The sequence below is a fragment of the Alligator mississippiensis genome, chromosome 4 (genome assembly GCF_030867095.1).
Source record: "Alligator mississippiensis isolate rAllMis1 chromosome 4, rAllMis1, whole genome shotgun sequence".
NCBI lineage: Eukaryota > Metazoa > Chordata > Crocodylia > Alligatoridae > Alligator > Alligator mississippiensis.
This window is the reverse complement of record NC_081827.1, coordinates 104,253,537-104,273,428: the sequence shown is the minus strand read 5'-3', so window position 1 is coordinate 104,273,428 and position 19,892 is coordinate 104,253,537. Positions and strand designations below refer to the sequence as shown.

At 43.8% G+C, this 19,892-nt stretch overlaps 1 protein-coding gene across 3 annotated transcripts in view; it reads left to right on the top strand.

Annotated features, from left to right (window-relative positions):
- The first annotated feature begins 213 nt into the window (after positions 1-213).
- Positions 214-19,892, top strand: part of RIC8B (RIC8 guanine nucleotide exchange factor B) — a 52,862-nt gene continuing 33,183 nt past the window's right edge. The window contains exons 1-2 of one of the 3 annotated variants that reach the window (XM_019489593.2): positions 214-370; positions 4,795-4,842. In XM_019489593.2, the coding sequence (XP_019345138.1) occupies positions 281-370; positions 4,795-4,842 (138 nt within the window). In that variant the 5' untranslated portion in view covers positions 214-280. Of the gene's footprint in view, positions 371-4,794; positions 4,843-7,626; positions 7,777-19,892 lie in introns of those variants that run through there. The other 2 variants (XM_014606473.3, XM_019489594.2) reach the window with 2 other exon arrangements.

Below are 19,892 nucleotides of genomic sequence, written 5' to 3'. Positions count from 1 at the left end.
TTGGGGCCCGTGGCATGCTGGGAAATGCAGTCCGGACCGCCGCCGGCGGCATCAAGCCGCGGTGGTAAATAAAGCGCGGCCAATAGGAACTACCCCAAGGGGGAGAACCCGCCTCCTCAGCCCCTCTCCAGCTAATAGCCAACGAGCTCTCCGCAGTGCCCCTGCGAAGCGGGGGGTGGTGCCTCGGGTTCCAGGGTGACCGTGGCGTCACCGGAGGGGAAGGGTGAGAGGTCAGCGGGCAGCAGCTGGGCGGTGGCTGGAGGCGCGGGCGGCTGTGGCCATGGAGCTGGAGGCGGCACTGCGGGCGGCCGCGGGCCGGGGCGGCGGCAACGAGGGCGTCGAGCGGGTGCTGGCTCCCTACATCGAGGAGGTAACGGGCCGCTGGCGGGCCCCCCCCCGCGGTCACCCCGGCACCCCGCCCCCCGCTTGCTGGGGCCCCTGCCCCTCGCTGCAGCTGCGCCTGAGCCTTTGCCTGCGCTGGCGGGTGCCCCTGCGCTTCCTAAGCCCCCTCCTGCGCGCGCCTCCCTGAAACAACCCCGGCTGCCTCGCCCGGGAGCCGTCCCCCAACTGCGCGTGCGGCCCTTGCTGGGTCCTGCCCAGATCCCCGCGCTGAAGCTGCGTGTGGTGCCACGGAAAGGTGCACCAGCTGTGCCGCCTGCCTAGGAAACATGCCCCCACCGTGGGCGTTGGGGACCTGCCTGGCTTGTCGGGCCCCCTGATCTAGTAGCACAAGTAGAGCCCCTGCCGCTGCCAGGCGTCTCTTCCTGGAGGTCTGCCCGCCTCTACCGTGGTTGCAAAGGCCCACGGCGCTGCGTTGATGCTCTGTGAATAATATCAACCTTCCTGGAAGTTTCCCTTGCGCTGCTCAGAGTAGCTGCCCTGCTCGGGAATAAAAATGCCGGCTGGGGTGTTGTTCAGCTTTGCCCTCACTCTGTGGTGGGAAGTGACTCTGTTTTTGTTGACTACAGATCCTAGGTGATGGGGGGAGGGTGGGGTGCCGGCTGGGGTCACATGTTAGCGGTCCTTTCCTTCATTTCTGGTGGTGATCATCGAGTCCTAGAGAAGGGACCACGGGTCATCTAGTCCCACCCCCACCCTGAGGCTGGACCGTCCCTCTCCAAACCGTGCTATCCAATTCCTAATCTAACCTGTACGTAGGACAGCCGTCAAACACAACATGTGCTTCACACCCTCACCTGCCAGAGGTAGAGCAGGGGAACCATGGTAGGCAACATCCTGCTTCTATAAAAGGATGTCAGTATAAGCTCAAGAGATCCTGGGTAGAGGGCCACATCCCCCTGCCACAGAGGAAGGCAAAATCCCTCTAGTCCAGACCAGTTGGACTGTGGGGTAAAATTTTTGCCTAACCCCAAACATGGTGATACTGGGTGACTGCTTATCCTACGTTCCCCTTGAAATGCTTTCTGCTAAGGGTGCTGTTCTGTCGCCATCCTACTTGGCCAGTGTGGAAGGGGCCATTGAAGGACTCCTAAGATCATTTGTCCTGTGACTATTTGCATACAAGTGTTATAGAGCTTACTCAGTTTTCCTATGTATCTGGCCAGGATAGGAGTTTCAGTGAGAGAAACCTAGCAGAAATTTAGGATGCTAAGTGGTTTTGCCTTGAGTGGTTGTGGCAGAGGGAGATACGAGTCCCTGTTATAACTCAGGTATGCCCATATCTAATCATCAGTTTTGGGAATGTTTTTGTGTTCCCTGGAGCTGAAAGGTCAGATTTTCATCTCCTGGGCCAGATGATTGCATACATTTTCTGCCCAGTGTGGACTTTGTCACCCAGATTATTTGCTTATAGCCTTGGGAAGATAACTTGACCTAGAAAGCAGCCCAGTGCCTTGTGTCAGGTACAGAAATGCTGTTGTACATGTCCTTCAGAATAAACAGTGTCTCTTAATGGGTTACCTGGGTTTGGTTGTAATAAAAGGCATAATTGTAACACTCTATCAGATTTGAGTGCTGCCTCTTTAAAATGCCACCTCTTCCCATTAGTGCTGTTGCAGCAGTTCAACGTGGATTAAGGTCAGGATTCAGTCTCAACTGGTATTGGCTTGTATCCATACACGAGCTCTTCTGATGACCTTATAGAGACTATTAACTAACTCTGCAAATCCTGTAACCTGGAGGAAAATCTTATGAATAAGAACTGGTGCCTGAGTATCTTCCTAATTCTGAGAGTTGCTAGAAATGTCTCAGTGTGGGTTTTTTGAGAGGGGAATTAAATCTGAAAGCTGATGACAATGAAGATCCTTTCACTGCTGATTAGTTTGGAGAGGCTGGGGATACCAGTGGTGCTTGAAGAGAGGTCTTTCAAACCTTCTTGCTCACCTCTTAATACATTTAAGTCTGTGGGTTGGGATAATTGCAGGCCATTTTCTGGGAGGTGGAGGGGGTGCACCTTCAGCTTTGGAGCTGACTAATCTGTGGTCTAGCAGTGCTTTTAGGTTACTGACTGGGCAAAGAATGACTCTTCTTTTTGTAATATTTTCTCTGTCAGGCGCAGCCTATACCTTTTGTGGTCTCTGGGAAAAATCTTGTCTGTAGTGTTTCCTGAATTTCATTTCTGTGGCATGATAAACCATAAGCAGAAAACAGCATGGCATCTTGGTGCCATTACAAACTGACAGATTTATAAATCTAGTATAAAAAATATAAAATATTATTTATAAAATAGATAAGCATCTCTTATCCTAGACTACTTGACAAATGCTAAAATAAAATGTAAAAAATGCAAACTCTAAAACCACCAGAAAACCCCTCATTTCATAACAAAACAGGATAAGTTCTGTTTTTTCAACTCTGAGTATTATGGGTTTGTCTACAAGCACAAAGCAGGACTAATTAGTCTGCATAAAATACCTCACAGGGGAGGTCATACTGTTTCTGATAATGAAGTGGATGCATGCAGAACTTCTGTGGGCACCTCTGTACGGTGCAGCACTGTGCCCTGTGGACCCCCCTAAGTGATTGCAGCATGACTACAAAGAAGTTATTTCAGTGAAGGTCAAACCTTATCCCCAGTAAATGTTTCCTTACTCTCCCTTTTATCTGCCAGCAATATACGTATGTCAGTTAAAAGATGCACCTATGTCCAGGGACCCCTTCTTTCTCCCCCCTCCATCCCCCCCCCCAGCTTCCCTTCCCTTTGGCTTCTATTCAAAGAGTCCCTTACTCTTAACAGAGGTTCCCCTTTTAATAGTGAACCAGATCTGCATATGGTATAACCTCATAAATCCAGATATCAAAAATCTGTAAATCTCGAAAATCCAGCACTTTTTGAAAATACACCACATTGAGGAGTAGCAGTGGCCGGTCCCAGAGCTGCAGAGGGAGAAACTTGCATGCGGCAGCTGCCACTGCCATCCACCACCCCACGCTGCCGCTCCATGTGTGGCCCCTACTCCAGGACTGGCCGCCGCTCCAGTTTCAAAAATCCAGAATTTTCAAATTTCCAGCAGGTGCTCAGTCCTGAGCATGCCAGATTTATGAGGTTATACTGTACTAAATTCTGTTCTATCACGTCTAGAAGCTTTGTGAGTGTTAGGTGTAGTTAAAAACAGCTACTGCAGCTGTGCAAAGGATGCTCTTTGGGGGACATTTCTGGGGAGCTCTAGAGTGAAGGGAGTAAAAAGATCATGGTGAACAGTGTGGCTTTATTTGATCTGTCCCTACCCATATAGATGGACACTGGTAACTGTTGGTTACATGTTACTTAGGCAGTTTTTGCCAGCTTAGACATTATGGTTTATGTTATACAAGTAGATGGCCCAGAGATAGGTCCTCAATTTATGAAAGGTAGTAGCAAATCTTATTAAGGAAAGGGCTAATATAGAGTTTGTACCCATCTAGCAGGAGTCTTGTATGCTATTACTTTTCATCTATCTTAGTATTTCTAAAGACAAAGGCCTATTAAAATATTTAGTTTTGACTTGCACAATGAAGAGTTTTGTGCCACTTGCGCACTGCTTTATTAATACAGCGTAGAATATTTTAAAATAGAAATCAACTCCTGTTGCTGGCTCAGGTTCTTCAGCTGAAGTGTTCTTAGGGCCATACACCTGGCATGTAATTATAACCCCTTTCCCCCTGCCATTCTCCCCCCTAAAAACAAAAAACCAGTAATGCGTTTAGACAGTAAGTAAAAACTTGAAACTGGAGAAATGTCAGTAGATTTTCTGCTCATTTTGGTTTGATTCAGCAAGTGCTGTATGAGTTTAAAATAACCTAAAACTAGGGCAGTCAGTTTAAAGAGGACTTCACAACCCACAAACAAGATGCCATCTGGAGAAAAAGCACGGCCAACTTGATAGTCTTGGGCTTTACAGATTCAACTAATATTTCTGATACCGGCGAGGTGACAAGTTTATATTATTCCCATGTTAAACCTAGGGAATTCAAAAGGTCTTGTCGTGATGTGAATTCAGCTTCCTTTAAATACAGTGATCACAGATTTCAACGAGATAAGACTGGTCCTAAGTTAGATAGCTAAGGCCACAGAGGGAGGCAATATGAGAATAGGTAGCATGTGGCTCTAGGCTGCTTTTACAGCTATAGAGAAACGATGGCAAGATGCGTATGAAAGGCATATTTACCATAGTTAAATGCTATGCATATTTACCATAGTTTATGTGTTGCATCCAACAGTAAGACTCTATGATTTATGAGATTCCTTTGGACCATGATAACTGTTAAAAATTAGTTCTAATTAGAGCAGCACTTTACATTTAACTGGAAACAAACATTGACATGCTACAAATTAAAACTTCTTTCTTTCTCCAGAATAAAGCTATTTTCAAATTTGATCCAGCAGATGAAGAAAAAAGGAAGGTAAGCAAATCCAACCTATTCATTCAGTGCTTGTTCTTTTTTGGCAATCTTTCCTTAGCCATATGTCTTTAGTTAATTAACTTCTCTGAGGTGGTGCAAACAGACATCATTTATGTAGGCATTTAATGCATACAATCTTTTTTTTATTTTGCTGTACTTCCAGCAAAAGGAAATTAGAGTTTCAAAAAGACCAATTTGGGGGAGGGGGAACAAGGGAATAAAAACAAAAAGAGAGTAAAGTAATCTTACTGGGAGTTTTAATGATGCAAAAACAAATGAGGGGACCCTACCTCTTCTAACCCAGATAAATGATAGCGTCCATCTCCTGAAACAGAGAAGGGAAAACTGATGTGTTCAAGACTGAAAAACCCCTTTCATAGGATTATGATGAAACCAGTCTGTTTTATGTTTGCAGCTGCTGGTGCAGGTATAGAAATAGTTTAGGACAGGAGTTGGCAAACTACAACCCACCAATGGAGAGATTTTTATCCAGTCGGACAAGCCAAAGTGGCAGCAGTGGTGGGGAGAATCAATGGCAATTGATAGCAGCAGCCCACTATAGGACCCGACTGTGCCAATTTGGAATGCTGGTACTGAAAGGTTGCGGACCCCAGTCTAGGAGGAAGGGCAAGCTGTTGGAAAGCATCTTAAGATCATCTGAAATGAAATTATTGGGGGAAGGGGATAAAACTTCAAAATAAGGCAGTTGCTTCATAGTTCAAAAGCTATAATCCACAAAATGCATGCCATGCGTTTAGGTGTCAAAGACAGGAAATGTTTGCATTTTACAGTGAGGTGCTGCGCAGGTTGGGTGAGTTTTAACTGCTCCCATGAGACCTACCAGAATCTAGCATGAAAGCGTCTAAGAGTGCCTCTGTTCTTCAAATTGAATGGCATAGTAAATATGTTATGACAAGGCCCTTGCTTTTTCCTTCTAAATTGACTTCAGTCTGAGAAGAGGATTTTATTGGCAAAAGGATCGTTAGGGAGGAACTTATGTTTTAGGTCCAGTTTCTGAAATTAGTTATTAACCTGAAATTTTAAGGGAATTTAGCACGCTTATCAGGATAATTTGTCTGCAAATTGGTAGTTTCCAAGGCAATATGTGAATTTACACCATGCATTTGAGTTATCTAACAGTAGTTATCTTTAGACATGTCTTTTTTATTAGAAAAAAAAATACATTGGATAGTAAACCACTGTAAACTCAAAGGATTAATAAATATTGGTGTTAATATGCACCAGGGTCTTAAATTACATTTCCATACCAAATGAAAATAAAACAACATCAAGATGGGTAAGATATATATTTGTGAGCAGGAATTTAGATCTATTTCAGCTTGGTATATTTATATTGAAAACATATAAGTTGTGTGGAAGTACTGGGGTATGCTGCCTTTCCATGCTTGTATATAATAAGAATGAGAACTTGTTAAGTGCAGATCCTTTCAGATATGGCAGTTCCTTATTACTTTCTTGTATTCTTAGCCACTTTCTGGGATAGCTCTTTGCTCATGATCTCATATAATAGCATTCACGTAAACTTTATAAAGTCTTTCTGATGACTTCAAGCTTTTTTTAACTGAAGGATTTAGGAAGTGTTGCAGATGCAACATGAAGCTGTGCTGCCCCATGGCAATGATTCTCAACCAGGATGCCTTCCAAGGGTGCTGCAGGGTGCCACTCAGTGTTAGCACTGTTAGATTTGCAAACATAATTCACAAGACAACCCCCGAGATTTCAAATAGAAAGACCACAGCTATGGATTTCTGAGTTCTTTGCAAGAAAACTTACTCTATATTTTTCTGTAGTCAAAAAGTGAAAACTAAGAGCTGGCATTTTCCAAGTATGGCCTCGAGTCTCCGGAGGGGAATCTGAAGTCTAAAAGGATTGTGAACCACTGCCTATGGCAAAGATTGTTACTCCTCAAGTGACAATGCATTCTAATGAACATGAGTGTTTGTGTTTGAGTAATAATCCAGATCCAGCTAAACAGTGAAATAACTGCTGCTCCGTGTAAGAAGTGTATGTAACTGAATCACCTCTTATTCCAATGTTTTGTGTGTGCTGTTAGGCTCTGGCACATATTACTATTTATGGTGCAATTAAGACTTTCATTGCATCTTAAATGTAATCTGGCCGCTCATCAAAACCGATTTATGGCATGATAATATATCAAGTTAGTGACAAAGATATTCCACATTGTGACTTGGGATCTGGTATCAGATTCCATTGTGCCATTAAATGAATGTGTACCAGGGCCCTTAATATGTGTTGCTTGTAGGGTATTGACGTCCAAGAAGTTGGTGCATTAGCTTCATTCTATATGCTTCAAGATTGCTGCTTTGCAGTCTACTTTCCTTGCTACTTCATCATGTTTCAGCTATATGGGCATCAGCCAGGAGTATGCTTGAGTTTTCCTAGCATGATGAGTCAGATTAAAACAAAGTTCTCAAAACTTATTTAGGTGGAATGCAATGTTTAAATAATGTTTTTACCTTCAGTATGATAAACAGGCCCCCAGCAGTGTTTGACTGGGATCATTATACAACAAATCCAAGACAAAACCTTCACATCAAAATGTATTGATATCTTTTTTTAAGAATTTCTTGTTGTCCTCATGAATCTGCTTATCCAGAAGAGAGTGTGAACAGGCTTCTAGACCAGAGATTTGATGGATCTGTAGGTTTAGGACAATGAACTACATTTTAATCTCTGGTCAGAAGCCACTGAGTTGTTAATAGATGAACAAATCATAATTTGTTTTTGTTTTTTTTAATACAGTATTTGCAATCTTTGGATCTGGTCCTACAAAGCCTCAGGAGTGTCCCTTAATTAAATTATTATTTGCGAGAAGCTTGGCAGGTTTGGACCCATCATTTGCAAATATTTTCTTTCTGCTGTATGCAGAGTTAAAAGATGAATTTGGGTAAGGTAAGAACTGTTCTTCCCTTAGCTGTGTTGCTGTGGTTGCACTGCACGTCTGTTGACAAGAAGGAAATTCCATTTTGGGACCTCTAATATCATCATGTAGCAGTGAGGTAATAGGTCAGAATAATCAGCTGAGATGCATATGGCCACATTTTCCTGCATTGGTACCCAAGAGAATACTGACAGAAATGAAAAAATGTCTGTCTGTCTGTCTGTCTGTCTGTCTGTCTGTCTGTCTGTCTGTCTGTCTGTCTGTCTGTCTGTCTGTCTCAAACCTGGAAGATCAATCAAAGATTGTATAAAACAGACTGAGCTCTTCTCACACACTGTTTTTAAGAAACGTTATGTTTTAAAAATCTAACAGTTTTATGTACAGTTGTTCTTTTAAAGTAAGATTTAAGTTCTTTGTTTTGTTAAATCTTCAAAATCTAATTGTTACTGCATTCTGTATATTGCTATGCTAATAGGTTCTTTCCTAGCAACTAGAGGCATTTGACTTTCCCTTCCACACTGTAGTCCAGAGGTGAGCAAAATCCAGCCTGCAGGCTGGATCTGGCCCATGGCAGACTCCATTTCCCAGCAGCCTCTGTGGTGGTGGCTTCTTCTGGCTCCAACTCCCAGCCCCAGCCCTTCTGCCTAGGCACCCTAGTCCAGCCACCCCACACCCAGCGCTAGGGATAGGACCCACATGGGATGGGTATGTGGGTGGGCAATTGGGATGGGGCTGCAGCCAGGAGCAAGATGGTTGGGTGGGGCCGGAGAGACCCCAGGATCTTGGGCACGTAACAGCACAGGGTTGGGGCCAAGGCCAGGGCAGAGCCATGATCCACTGCCTGCATGCCTCTGCAACGAGCGTGGGTTCTGAGAGCCGGTGTGTGCAGAGAATGGATCTTGGCTCTGCCCCAGCCTGGGCCCTGTGCTGTCATTACCCCCAAGATCCTGGCCCCAGCCCCAGAGCAGCTCCCTGCTCAGCCATGTGCCCTGCCCGTGCAGCTCCCAGCTGGTCTGCACAGAGACCCCGTGATTATAGGGCCGTGACAGCGTGAGGCTGAGGTAGAGCCCTGGTTCTGTGGCCCCATGCTCTCACAGCCCTGTGATCCCATGGTCTCCGTGGAGACTGGCCGGGAACCACCACATGGACGGGAGCTGCTTGGAAATGGAGTCTGGCTGTGGGCTGGATCCGCCGTTTTGCCCACCCCTGCTGTAGTCCATGTCAGCTTCTAGTCCAGTATTACTCATGTTCTACGAACTAGAGATGCTTACATCTGTGATATCAATGTTGATGCACTCTGGGGATTAAAACTGCTAAAAGAAAGTATACCTGAAACTTGCTCAAAGGACAGTCAGATCCTAAAGCAAGCCAATGTCACACCTCTTTTATTTGAATTTATGTAGGCTACAATTAAAATGTGCCCTTGAAATCCTGCATCTAGCATTGTGCCTAGACAATATAGGAATCTCAAGATGGCGAACAATTTCATAATATTCCCAGCTACTGCAGGGCCTGGGTCTGTTTCTTACCTAAGGGTTTCAGTTAGCCCTTTAAAATACAGAAGTTACTGTATGCATCTCAGCTAGAGTTGGTCAGGAATTTTCTGGGGCCTTTGGTAGTGTTCGTGTGCAAAAGCTTCAGATCAGTGTATAAGACCATAAAGTTGCTAAAGATGGTCTCTTAACTTTAGGGGTGTGGGCATGCAGACAAGTTTGCCATGAGGTAACTAAGAGCAGGGATTTACAGCACATTAGCTGCCTGCCTATGTGCATGTTTTAACCCTGTGGTAAGTGAAAGCTAACCAAGAGCAGCTTGCTTATAAGCCCTCAGTGGCAGATGGCATTACTATAGGATTAGACCATTCACACCAGCAGTAAATCCTGGCTTTTGTTTACCCCTCAGGAGCTTGTTTATGTGCCTGTGCCGTTGTTTATGCCCTATCCATAAACCTCAGGGCACATCTACACATGCGCTTTAATGTGCATTAGCCTATTTTAATGCGCATTAAAGCATCACAAAAAATCATGCTCTTTAGCTAATGCACATTAAAATAAGCTAATGTGCATTTTCTATTACTTCACAATGAAGGCACTAGATTTAATGCACATTATCTAAACAACATTAATGAATGTGTAGATATGCCCTCTGTGATTTTAAGTGGGTACCCGCTCCTCTTTCTCAAATAGGAATCTGAGCTGAGTTGAAGAGGGTGATATTCCTGGGTGCTGCCATGGACACATCTAACCTTGTGTGACCTTGCAACACCACAAGGATGTACACCTGAGCACTGTAGCTGTTTCCAACTCTGGGATTAAACTAGTTGCATTTACTGCCTTCATGACCTACTGGTTGTCCGCAGAACATTTCAAGGAAAAGCAGACATTTAAGAGTGGAAAATGTATGTAGTCTTTGTGGTTGAGAGTCCAAAAAGAAAAAGGTGTTAAAGGTCTAGTGTGGTCAGTTGCATCAGTTTCTGTAGCTAATGGCAGGCAAGAGTGATGTGGCTGGATGCTTGTCACATCTAGCTGCTTTTGATTCCATAGCTTGAATGACAAGCTACCCATTTTCAGTTGTCTTGACTGGGGGGCAGACTTCAAACCCGGGCCTTTTGGAGAGAGTAGATGCTGTAACTGCTCTGCTACCAGACCTGGTGGTGGTAAAGAGGAGAGGCCTTTAAACCCTAAAACAGGGGTTTTCAACTTTTTTTAACAAGTGTACCCCTTCTGGTGGTGGCAGCCAAATGCAGAGGTGGGGGGCTCTCATGCAGAGGCTGCTGCTGCCACCCACCACCCCTCACCACTGCCACCACTGCATCTGCTTTCACGCAGCCAGTTGCACGTGCAGCTTCGCAGGCTGCTGAAGGGCCTTGTGCCCAGCCAATCGCTCACTTCCCATCAGCAGCTCGCAGAGCTGCCGACCGGCACCTGTGCAGCCTTCAGAGGAGCACTACTGCCCTCATGCTGTCCCCCCCGGCCTTGCTTCTAGGAGGTGGCGGCATGGGGTGATGGGTAGTGGCGGTGGCAGCCGCTGCATATGAGCCCCCCTGCCCCACGTCCATCTGCAGAGGGGCGCTGGTGCCCTTGTTCCCACCTGCCCACGTGTATCCCCTATTACCTTACCAAGTACTCCTAGGGGTACGCGTACCCCCAGTTGACAACCCTACCGTAAAGCATACTTTCCCTACAATTAGTTTGCTTATTTTCTTGCAAGATGAACCTGTTGTATCATCAGAAACCAAACTATTTTGTAGCTTAACTAGTGTTTTCCCAGGTAAACATAAGTCAAAAAGGAAAACAATGCCCAATTTCTAGAAGGGTAGGAAGAGCAAAAATCTTGATTCCTAATAATCATCTTTTCTCTTCTCCTCTGAAGATGTTTGAACAGCCATAAATCCATTTCTAATACAAAGAAACAGGAAAAACGGCCTGCTCAGAATTTGCGGCACCACATTTATGACAACAAAATTCTTGAGTATTGCTCATTGTAACGTTCAAAGTGGTAAAACCTAAGTATTTTCTGTTAATTTTGTGCATGGTCACTGTTTCTCAACTTGGCTGAGCCAGCTCATATGCTTATAATTAATCATTTATAACAATACTTCCATGCTATATCTTTCATTTTAGAACTACTTGGAGTTTAGGGGGGTTTAACTTAAAGTGTGAATTCTTATAAATTATTCTGCTGTAGTGTTGCTTTCTTTTTGTATATGCTGCAATGATGAGCTTACAAATATGAAAAAATGAGGGAATGTGCAAGAGAAGCACTTCTAAAAGCATAGGGGTTTTTTCATAAATCTATCAAAATTAATGAGCAGCTGCCCCACAGGTAAAACCATAATGCTTTGAAGAATTGTGTACAGCAAAATAATATTAATTATAAAAGCATTAATGATAATTTTATATAAAATGAATTATTATACATTAATTAGGTGTAGCTATTTATCACTACAGCTATAAATTAAATAGTAATACTTGGGGCCCACTGTCTTCTAAGGTTTGGGAGTCACAATATTTGCTATGAACTTGGGCTTTCCAGTATGTAAGTTATTTTTCATGTACTAATTATGAAAATAAATTTGGAAACCGATGTTGTGTATATAACCTAATACAGTACTGACTTCCTGAGAAGACAGTCGTCATGGAGGGGTGTAAAGTGTCCCACTTGTAGTAGATGCTTCCCTCTGAAACCTAGTGACAGTATAAAGTACAGCATTCTTCATTCTTTCGCTGCCAGTCATTTTAGCAGGTATAATCAGCTAAATTGCTTATCGGGATACCATTCTTGCTGATATCTCTAGCTACCCATCTGTTTGGGTGCAACAAACCTTTGGTTTCCTCCACTGACAATAGCTAGTCCCATTATACATAGCCTGTGAAAAATACGGTCTGTATACAAAATGAGGTCTGCTGTACTGAGTGCAATATTGAAAAGAGGACTTTATATTTTAAATGAAGCTTTGGCACACCAGAATAACAGAAGCCAGAGATCTTGCAGGAAGATGTAAGTGCCTCTTGTCAGAGATTTACATGTTGCCTTATGTATTTTATAATTAAGATTAAGATTTCGACTTTGGGTGTATCTTTTTGTTTGTGGTAAAATAGATGGAACAGATAAAACTAGGGTTAAGAGGAAGAGTAGTAATACAGAGACTGTTGGCTCACACTGTAGCTGTTTGAGCTTTGGAGAAAAGAAAATTACTTATTTATGGACCCAATTCTGCATCTGCTTTATGCCTGTTGCTCCCATTGACTTCATTAACTGTTCTGTCCATTGAATGCCTGCAGAAGTAGGCTTTATAAAATAAATTAAAGACTTGCCCATCTCATGAACCCCCTAGGGAGAGTTTAATTAAAATCAACTGAGAATTTTAAAACTATGGAAAACTTGGGTCAGGCAACATAATGACCTACAGAGGCTTAAGCTAGTCCAAGAGCAGGCATAATGACATGATTCCAATTATCATGTACTCATGAGAATGGGAACATCATGTTCTCTGGCATATAATTCCTGATGAGGCTATATATGTGCCTGCCCGTGCTCCCAGATCATGAGGGCTATGAAATTTTGAAAACATGCACTCTGATTTCCTGCTTTCTTGCCCCTGCAGCCCCTTTCTCCAAAATATGGTCTTTGAATGGACATTATAAAACAAACGAGCCTCACAGTTGTTCAAGCTTCAGGCAGCATGTATTTACCTCTTAAGCAGACGTGACATTTCAGATTTCACTAGCTAAATTAGAGATTAAACATGGGTGTAAAGGTAAACTTGAGTGTTGTAGTTTCCCTACGCAGCACCTAAAACTTCCATCTCGATTTCTTGGCTGCATGAACACCATTGAAAGCAGTGGCATCAAAGGTGTACAAACAGTCCAGAATGAGGCCCAAAATATGTTAGTCACGAGAGGCAAGTTTCATAGATTTCATAGATTTCATAGACATTAGGGCTGGAAGGGACCTCGGAAGATCATCGAGTCCAGCCCCCCGCCCAAAGGGCAGGACGTCAGCTGGGGTCATAGGATCCCAGCAAGATAAGCATCCAGTTTCATCTTGAAGGTGTTCAATGAAGGCGCTTGAACAACCTCCGGCGGCAGGCTGTTCCAGACCTTGGGGGCTCGGACAGTAAAGAAATTCTTCCTTATGTCCAGCCTGAAACGATCTTGTAGTAGTTTGTGACCATTCGTCCTCGTCATCCCTTGGGGCGCTCTGGTGAACAAACGTTCCCCCAGATACTGGTGGTCACCCCTGATAAACTTGTAGGTGGCCATCAGATCACCCCTGAGCCTGCGCTTTTCCAGGCTAAAGAGCCCCAGGGCTCTCAGCCTGTCATCGTAGGGTCTGCTTCCCTGACCCCTGATCATGCGCGTGGCTCTTCTCTGGACTCTCTCAAGCTTCTCCACATCCTTTTAATTGTGGAGCCCAAAACTGGACGCAGTACTCCAGCTGCGGCCTCACTAAGGCCGAGTACAGGGGGAGAATGACGTCCCGGGATTTGCTTGAGAAGCATCTGTGGATGCAAGCCAGCATTTTGGTCGCTTTACTAGCGGCAGCATCGCATTGCAGGCTCATGTTCATCTTGTGGTCAATGATGACCCCCAAGTCTCTTTCTTCCATAGTGCTAACCAACATAGCACTGCCGAGCCTATAAGGATGCTGCGGGTTTTTCTTCCCAAGGTGGAGAACCTTGCATTTATCGGCGTTGAACACCATCAGATTCTCATCCGCCCACTTGCTGAGCCTGTCCAGGTCAGCTTGGATCACCCGCCTGTCTTCTGGCGTGGATGCTTTGCCCCAAAGTTTGGTGTCATTGGCGAACTTGGCCAGTCCGCTTCTGACTCCAGTGTCCACATCGTTAATGAAGATGTTGAACAGTATGGGTCCAAGGACAGAGCCCTGGGGGACCCCACTGGTCACAGAACACCACGATGAGTGACTTCCATCAATTACTACCCTCTGGGTCCGACCCCGGAGCCAATTTTCCAGCCAGTGGATCGTGGGGGACCCAAGGCGACAATTGGCCAGTTTCTCCAAGAGACGATCATGGGACACCAGATCGAAGGCTTTTTTGAAGTCAAGATATATGACATCAATCTCATCTCCCTTGTCCAGGTGATAGGTCACCTGGTCGTAGAAGGAAATGAGATTGGTCAAGCAAGACCTACCCGCAACAAACCCGTGCTGGCTATCCCTTAAGATGTTGGCGTCGGCCAGTCCATTAAGGATGGCCTCCTTAATAAACTTTTCTAAGATCTTCCCCGGGATAGAAGTCAGGCTGATGGGCCTATAGTTAGCCGGATCCACTTTCCTCCCTTTCTTGAAGATAGGCACCACATTGGCCTTCTTCCAGTCTTCGGGCACTACACCAGAGCGCCAAGAGTTTTCAAAGATCCGTGCTAGAGGCTGGGCTATGATGCTCGCCAGCTCCTTGAGTACCCTGGGGTGAAGATTGTCAGGGCCGGCTGACTTGAAGGTATCCAGCTTCTCAAGATGTTCTTTCACAAAGTCAGCATTAATGGAGGGCAGGGGATCACCCTCACCCAGACTTCCCGGTAATGATAAGTAATGATTATTTAAAAATACGTTGTTTTCTGTATAGTAACCTTTTACTATGACTGCTTTTTACTGGATTTTTCCAGCCTTTTTCTTAATGATGTGGTCTGTCCTGGTACAGAAAAATGGGATAAGCACAGACTTCAAACAACTGTAGAAGCAAATTATTTTCTTTAATCTTCTTTTGATTTATAGAAGTGCTCCTCCCACTCCCCCCCCACCCCAAGTCTCCTCTGTTTGTAACCCCTCACTGTGAAGTTTCCCCTGCTCTCTGCCCTGCTGCAAACCCCCTCCCCACCCCCCACCTGAGGCAAGTGGCAGCTCAGCTCCAGCTTTAACCTCGAACTCTGGGCCAAAACTGGAGCTGACCTGTTACTTGTCTTGGGCCAGTACTTGAATTTAAGATGAGGCTTCCCCCCCACCATGGTGATTGGAGAGGTGGAAGGAGAACCTTGTCTTGGATTCAGGTAAATGTGGTAATAAATAAGAGTTCCTGCCTTGCACAGTTTGTATGTGTTTAAATTGTAGGCAAAGGCTGGGAGAACAGCAGCAAAGAGATGAGTTGACTTACCTAGCACTACATAATAGGTCAGTGACTGAACTGCATCCCAGGACAGTGTACTGTCCATTAGCTCAGTGGTTGTCCATTTTTTGGACTCAGGGCACTCCTCAGAAAATGCCAGCACTTAGATTTAACACATTTTTTTACTATAGAAAAATAATAGAACAGCCCTTCTGTTGCGAAGAATTCAGACGGATCACAACAGGTCAGAATGGTTTTAACACTGGATACCTTTTTGAAATCTCTGGGTTTATCTTATGAACCATGTATATATGTTTGTATACCTACAGCACTAATATTGCAAAGCATTTCATATAACTCTTAAAAGGATCTCACAGCACACTGGTCGAGAATCGCTGCATTACATTATGCTGTTTCTTTAACATAAAATGCACATCTGTGCTCAGGGGTAGAGGGAAGTTAAAATGGGGTTAATGCCTTTGATTACTAGTAATGGGACAACTCAGGCATTTTGGTGCATTATATTTATTGTGTTAATGCTGTTGTGATTCTTAAAAAATACAAAAACCCAAAGTAAAACACAAAAATGAACCCTAAGTAAATAAAATAAAAGTATAAAATAAAATATATGAAAACCCAAAGTAAAAATAAATTGCTGCAAAATCAATAACATGACAAAAATACAAAATTGGCTTATCCATATTTCACAATTAAAAGGTCCTAAAAATGTTGGCATTTCAAAAATCAATGCCGTCACTTAGAAGGGCTTGTTTTCCCTTGTAACTATTGCTAATGGGAACAGAAACACTTTGAATATTACAAAGTCTCAGTTTTCTTACAGAGCTGTTTTCTTGCAAACAAAGTCTTAAATGATTTTGTCTAGTTCACATGAAACTGGAAATTCTGCTCTGTTTAAATAATTTAAATAATTTTTTAAATGGTGCAAAGACCGCTTTAAGATCCTGTGGAAATAGGAATTCCTTTCTCTCTCTGTGTGGCTGTGTGTGTGTAGGATCATGCAGATGTAATTTATATCATAATAGTGCTTTCTCACCTTTTTAAAGCACCTAAAATATACATTTTTGATAGCCTAGATAAAACTACTAGGGGGTGGGTGCATAACTTGTTGGAGAACTGTGCCTAAAGGACAGCTATCAATTACTTGATGTCAAATTGGAAGCAGATATCAAGTGAGTTCCCCAACAAGCCAGTACTGGGGTTGTTCCAGTACTGGCCAATGCCTTCATTAATGGTTTGGAGGATAAAATTGTTTGACCACTTAATGAATTTGTAGGTGACACCAACCTGGATGGGTTTGCAGGCAATTAGGAAGATAAATTTAGTATTCAAAATGATAAATTGGAAAAAATATTCTGAAGTAGAATGATTTATTTTTTTTAAGAGCAAGTGCAGAACATTCCATCTACTTAGGAAAAAATAGTCACTTACATACAATATGGTGAATCACTGGCTAGGCAAGAGTAGTGTGGAAAGGGCTCTAGGGGCTAGAGAGGATCAAAAGCTGAATATTATTTCCAAAAAGATGAGTAGTGTAGTGGGATGTAGTCATAGATGTTTCATATCTAAGACATTGAACATAATTATTCCACTCTGAGCACTGGTGAGGCTTCATTTGGAGTTCTGTGTCCAGTTTGGGGCATAACACTTTTTAAAAGTTATAGACAAATTGGAGAGAGTCCAGAGGAGAGTAACAAATATTATTAGTGGCCTAGAGAAGTATACCAGGCAGGGAAAATGGGAAGAAATGGGATTATTTAGTTTATAGGTAAGATCCTTTTGATATATCTTTGGATACAGAAAGAGTTGTTTAAAAAGGAAGTGACCATCTGTTGTGCTATATGTCCACCTAGGCTGGATCAAGAAATAATGGACTCAAATTGCAGCAAGGGAGTTTCAGGTTGTATGTTAGGGAAAACTTTCTATCCATGAGGATAGTTTTAACAGACTACCTAAAGAGATTGTGGAATCTCCATCACTGGAAACCTTGAAGCGCACATTAAACAAACTTCTTATGTGAGATTTTTTTTAGACGGGATGATCCTACTTTGAATGCAGATTAGACTAAAATCCTTTTTAGCTCTGTTTTCCTTTATTTTATGAAACACCCAAACTACCAGCCAGCTTAGTGACAAAGAAAGAAAAAAGAGGTGGAGAAAGGTCTGCAAGGAACATCAGTCAGGGAAGATCATGAGAATGGTGTGTTTCTGCATCTATCCATCTGTATCATCTCAGCAGCCAGCTTTAGAGAGAAAAGGTGATGGGTTAAATAAGGGACCTTTGGTCTTTAACAGTCATTTGCATAGCAGGCTGATGTCCTCCTCAACCTAAGTACCTTTCCATTATAAAGGTTCTTTATAATGAAGTTTTGACTATATAATCAGTGCTTTGGAATCTGGTTATTGTCTTGAAGATGACCCTTTCTCCTCAGCTATAACACTGAGGTAGTTTAGATCAGCTAGCAATCTTTTTCTGTAACTGGGCACACCTACATGTGTGTTTAATATAAAGCAATTAACTCTGGCATAGTTTGTGCTGGAATTTATTGCTCCTGACCACACCATTTGCACGTGCATCTGGGGCCACAGCACACTGAACCAGGTCAGAGCAGCCCTGGCTGCCGAGGAGTCTGGGGGGTCAGCTTACCAGCCTGGGCTGCTCTGACCCACCTCACCGTGCTGTGGAGGGGCTGACTGGAGCATGAGGTTGCTCCAGTGCAGAGCTAGCTAGCAGGCAGCCCTTGCACTGAAATACTGATATGGCTGGCTGGGACATGAGGGTGTCTGCATGTCCTGTGTTATGGAGTAAAAAAAACTCCACTGCAGGATAGAGCTATAGCTCCAGCCTAGAGGCATGCAGGTGGCTGGTGGCAGCGGTGCTGGGAGCAGAGTGGCAGTGAAATTTGGGTGGATGCAGCATCCTCCCAGGACTGCTGGTGCCCGCTCCGAGCGCAGCCCCCACAGCCCCGGCAGCAGTCCACCCTGCCCTGCGCAGTTCCAGGAGTTCATATGCCCCCCCACCATTCCCTCCTGGGAGGCAAACAGCACTGGGAGCCCTCCCCTCGAGCTGTGGCTCCATCCCGTCCCCTCCCCCCCCCGCCGCCTGGGCAGCGCCTGCCCCTGCCCCCTCCTTCACCGCAGGGGGCGTTGATCTGCCCACCCCTTCCCTCCCCCTTTCCCTTTCACCACACCAGACTTGCCAGCTGTATAGGAAATCGGATCAGTATTTGCTATCAGTATCAGCCCCCAAAATCTCTATCAGTGTAACCTTACTTGTGAGTTGTCTCTGTACCTTTTGGTTTTCAGCAATGTGCAGAGATGTAACAGGGCAGCTGCAGCTGCCCCAATACTGATGGTGCCAGGACTATTTGTACTCTGTCCACCCCCTCCAAAGGTAACACCTAAGGGTGCTGCCCCAGTCATGTTCCCTCGCCTCTCACCTTCCCCAGTTATGTGATTGGAAGTGCATCATTTCAGTTTTACTGCAGTTCACCAGCATTCAGAGCAATAAAATGATGGGCATTTAATCTTTTAACTGAATCTTCAGATGAATTTTCAAATATATTGATAAGAGTTAGGTTTCCAAACTTTGGGAACTTGGGCCAACCATGGTTTGTGGCTTTTAAGAAGATTATTATTTAAGAAGATTAATCTTGCCTGTCTGCTGAGATGGTGAGTGAGGATTCTAATGGCAATAATGGCTTCATGTCCTGTTCTAAAACATAATAGAAGTCTATGGAAGTGCTCCCCTAGATTTCATCAGGACCAATTTTTCATGCAGTGGTTTCTTGCCCTGTGTGGACAAGAATTAAAACATCAACACTTTTTTTTTTTAGGAAGACCAGTAGTTAAGAATCAAGTGACAATGAATATTGATTATAATAGGCCTAGTGTGCATTTTTATCTCCTCTGTCGTATTCTAATTTCTTTTTTTGCTTCCATTGGTAATTTTCTTGTCCAAAACTTTGGTTTGGGGAAGGGTTAGTAACATGACTTCTTGCATACTTAAGGCAGCCCCTCAGCCTGGCTTGTAAAGAGTCTGAGCAGCCAAGTGGAAACAGCTATTGATGATGGGAAAACTATTACAGACCATTTTCAGTTGTGGTGGGCGTTTCTGGCACCTGTTAGTAATCTGGGAGTCTTGCCGTGTCCAAACAACTCGGGTTTAAATAGTCTAGCAGAAAAAGGGGCAATTGATTCTGTTCCCTACAAGAGCAGGTTTCTTTTTGCAGTTGCCAGAACCATTTGCTTAATTGTCTGGATTACTTATCAAAATCTAGCAGATCTAGTAACTATTTTTTCAGCCTTTTAAGCAAAGATATTTATACAAGAAAGTTGGGGTTTTTTTGGTGGGGGGGGAGGGGTTGCTATAGAATTAAAATGCTTGTTAAAAGTCTGAGGAGTTGTTGACAAGACTTGGAAAATTACTATAGACTTATGATCATTTTTTGTTTTGAAAAACTTGAGGGTTTCAAGGTGTTCGCTTCAAAATGCTTCAGAAGTGTTTGGCATTAGTCTTAACATGGAAGTCAAAGTCAGT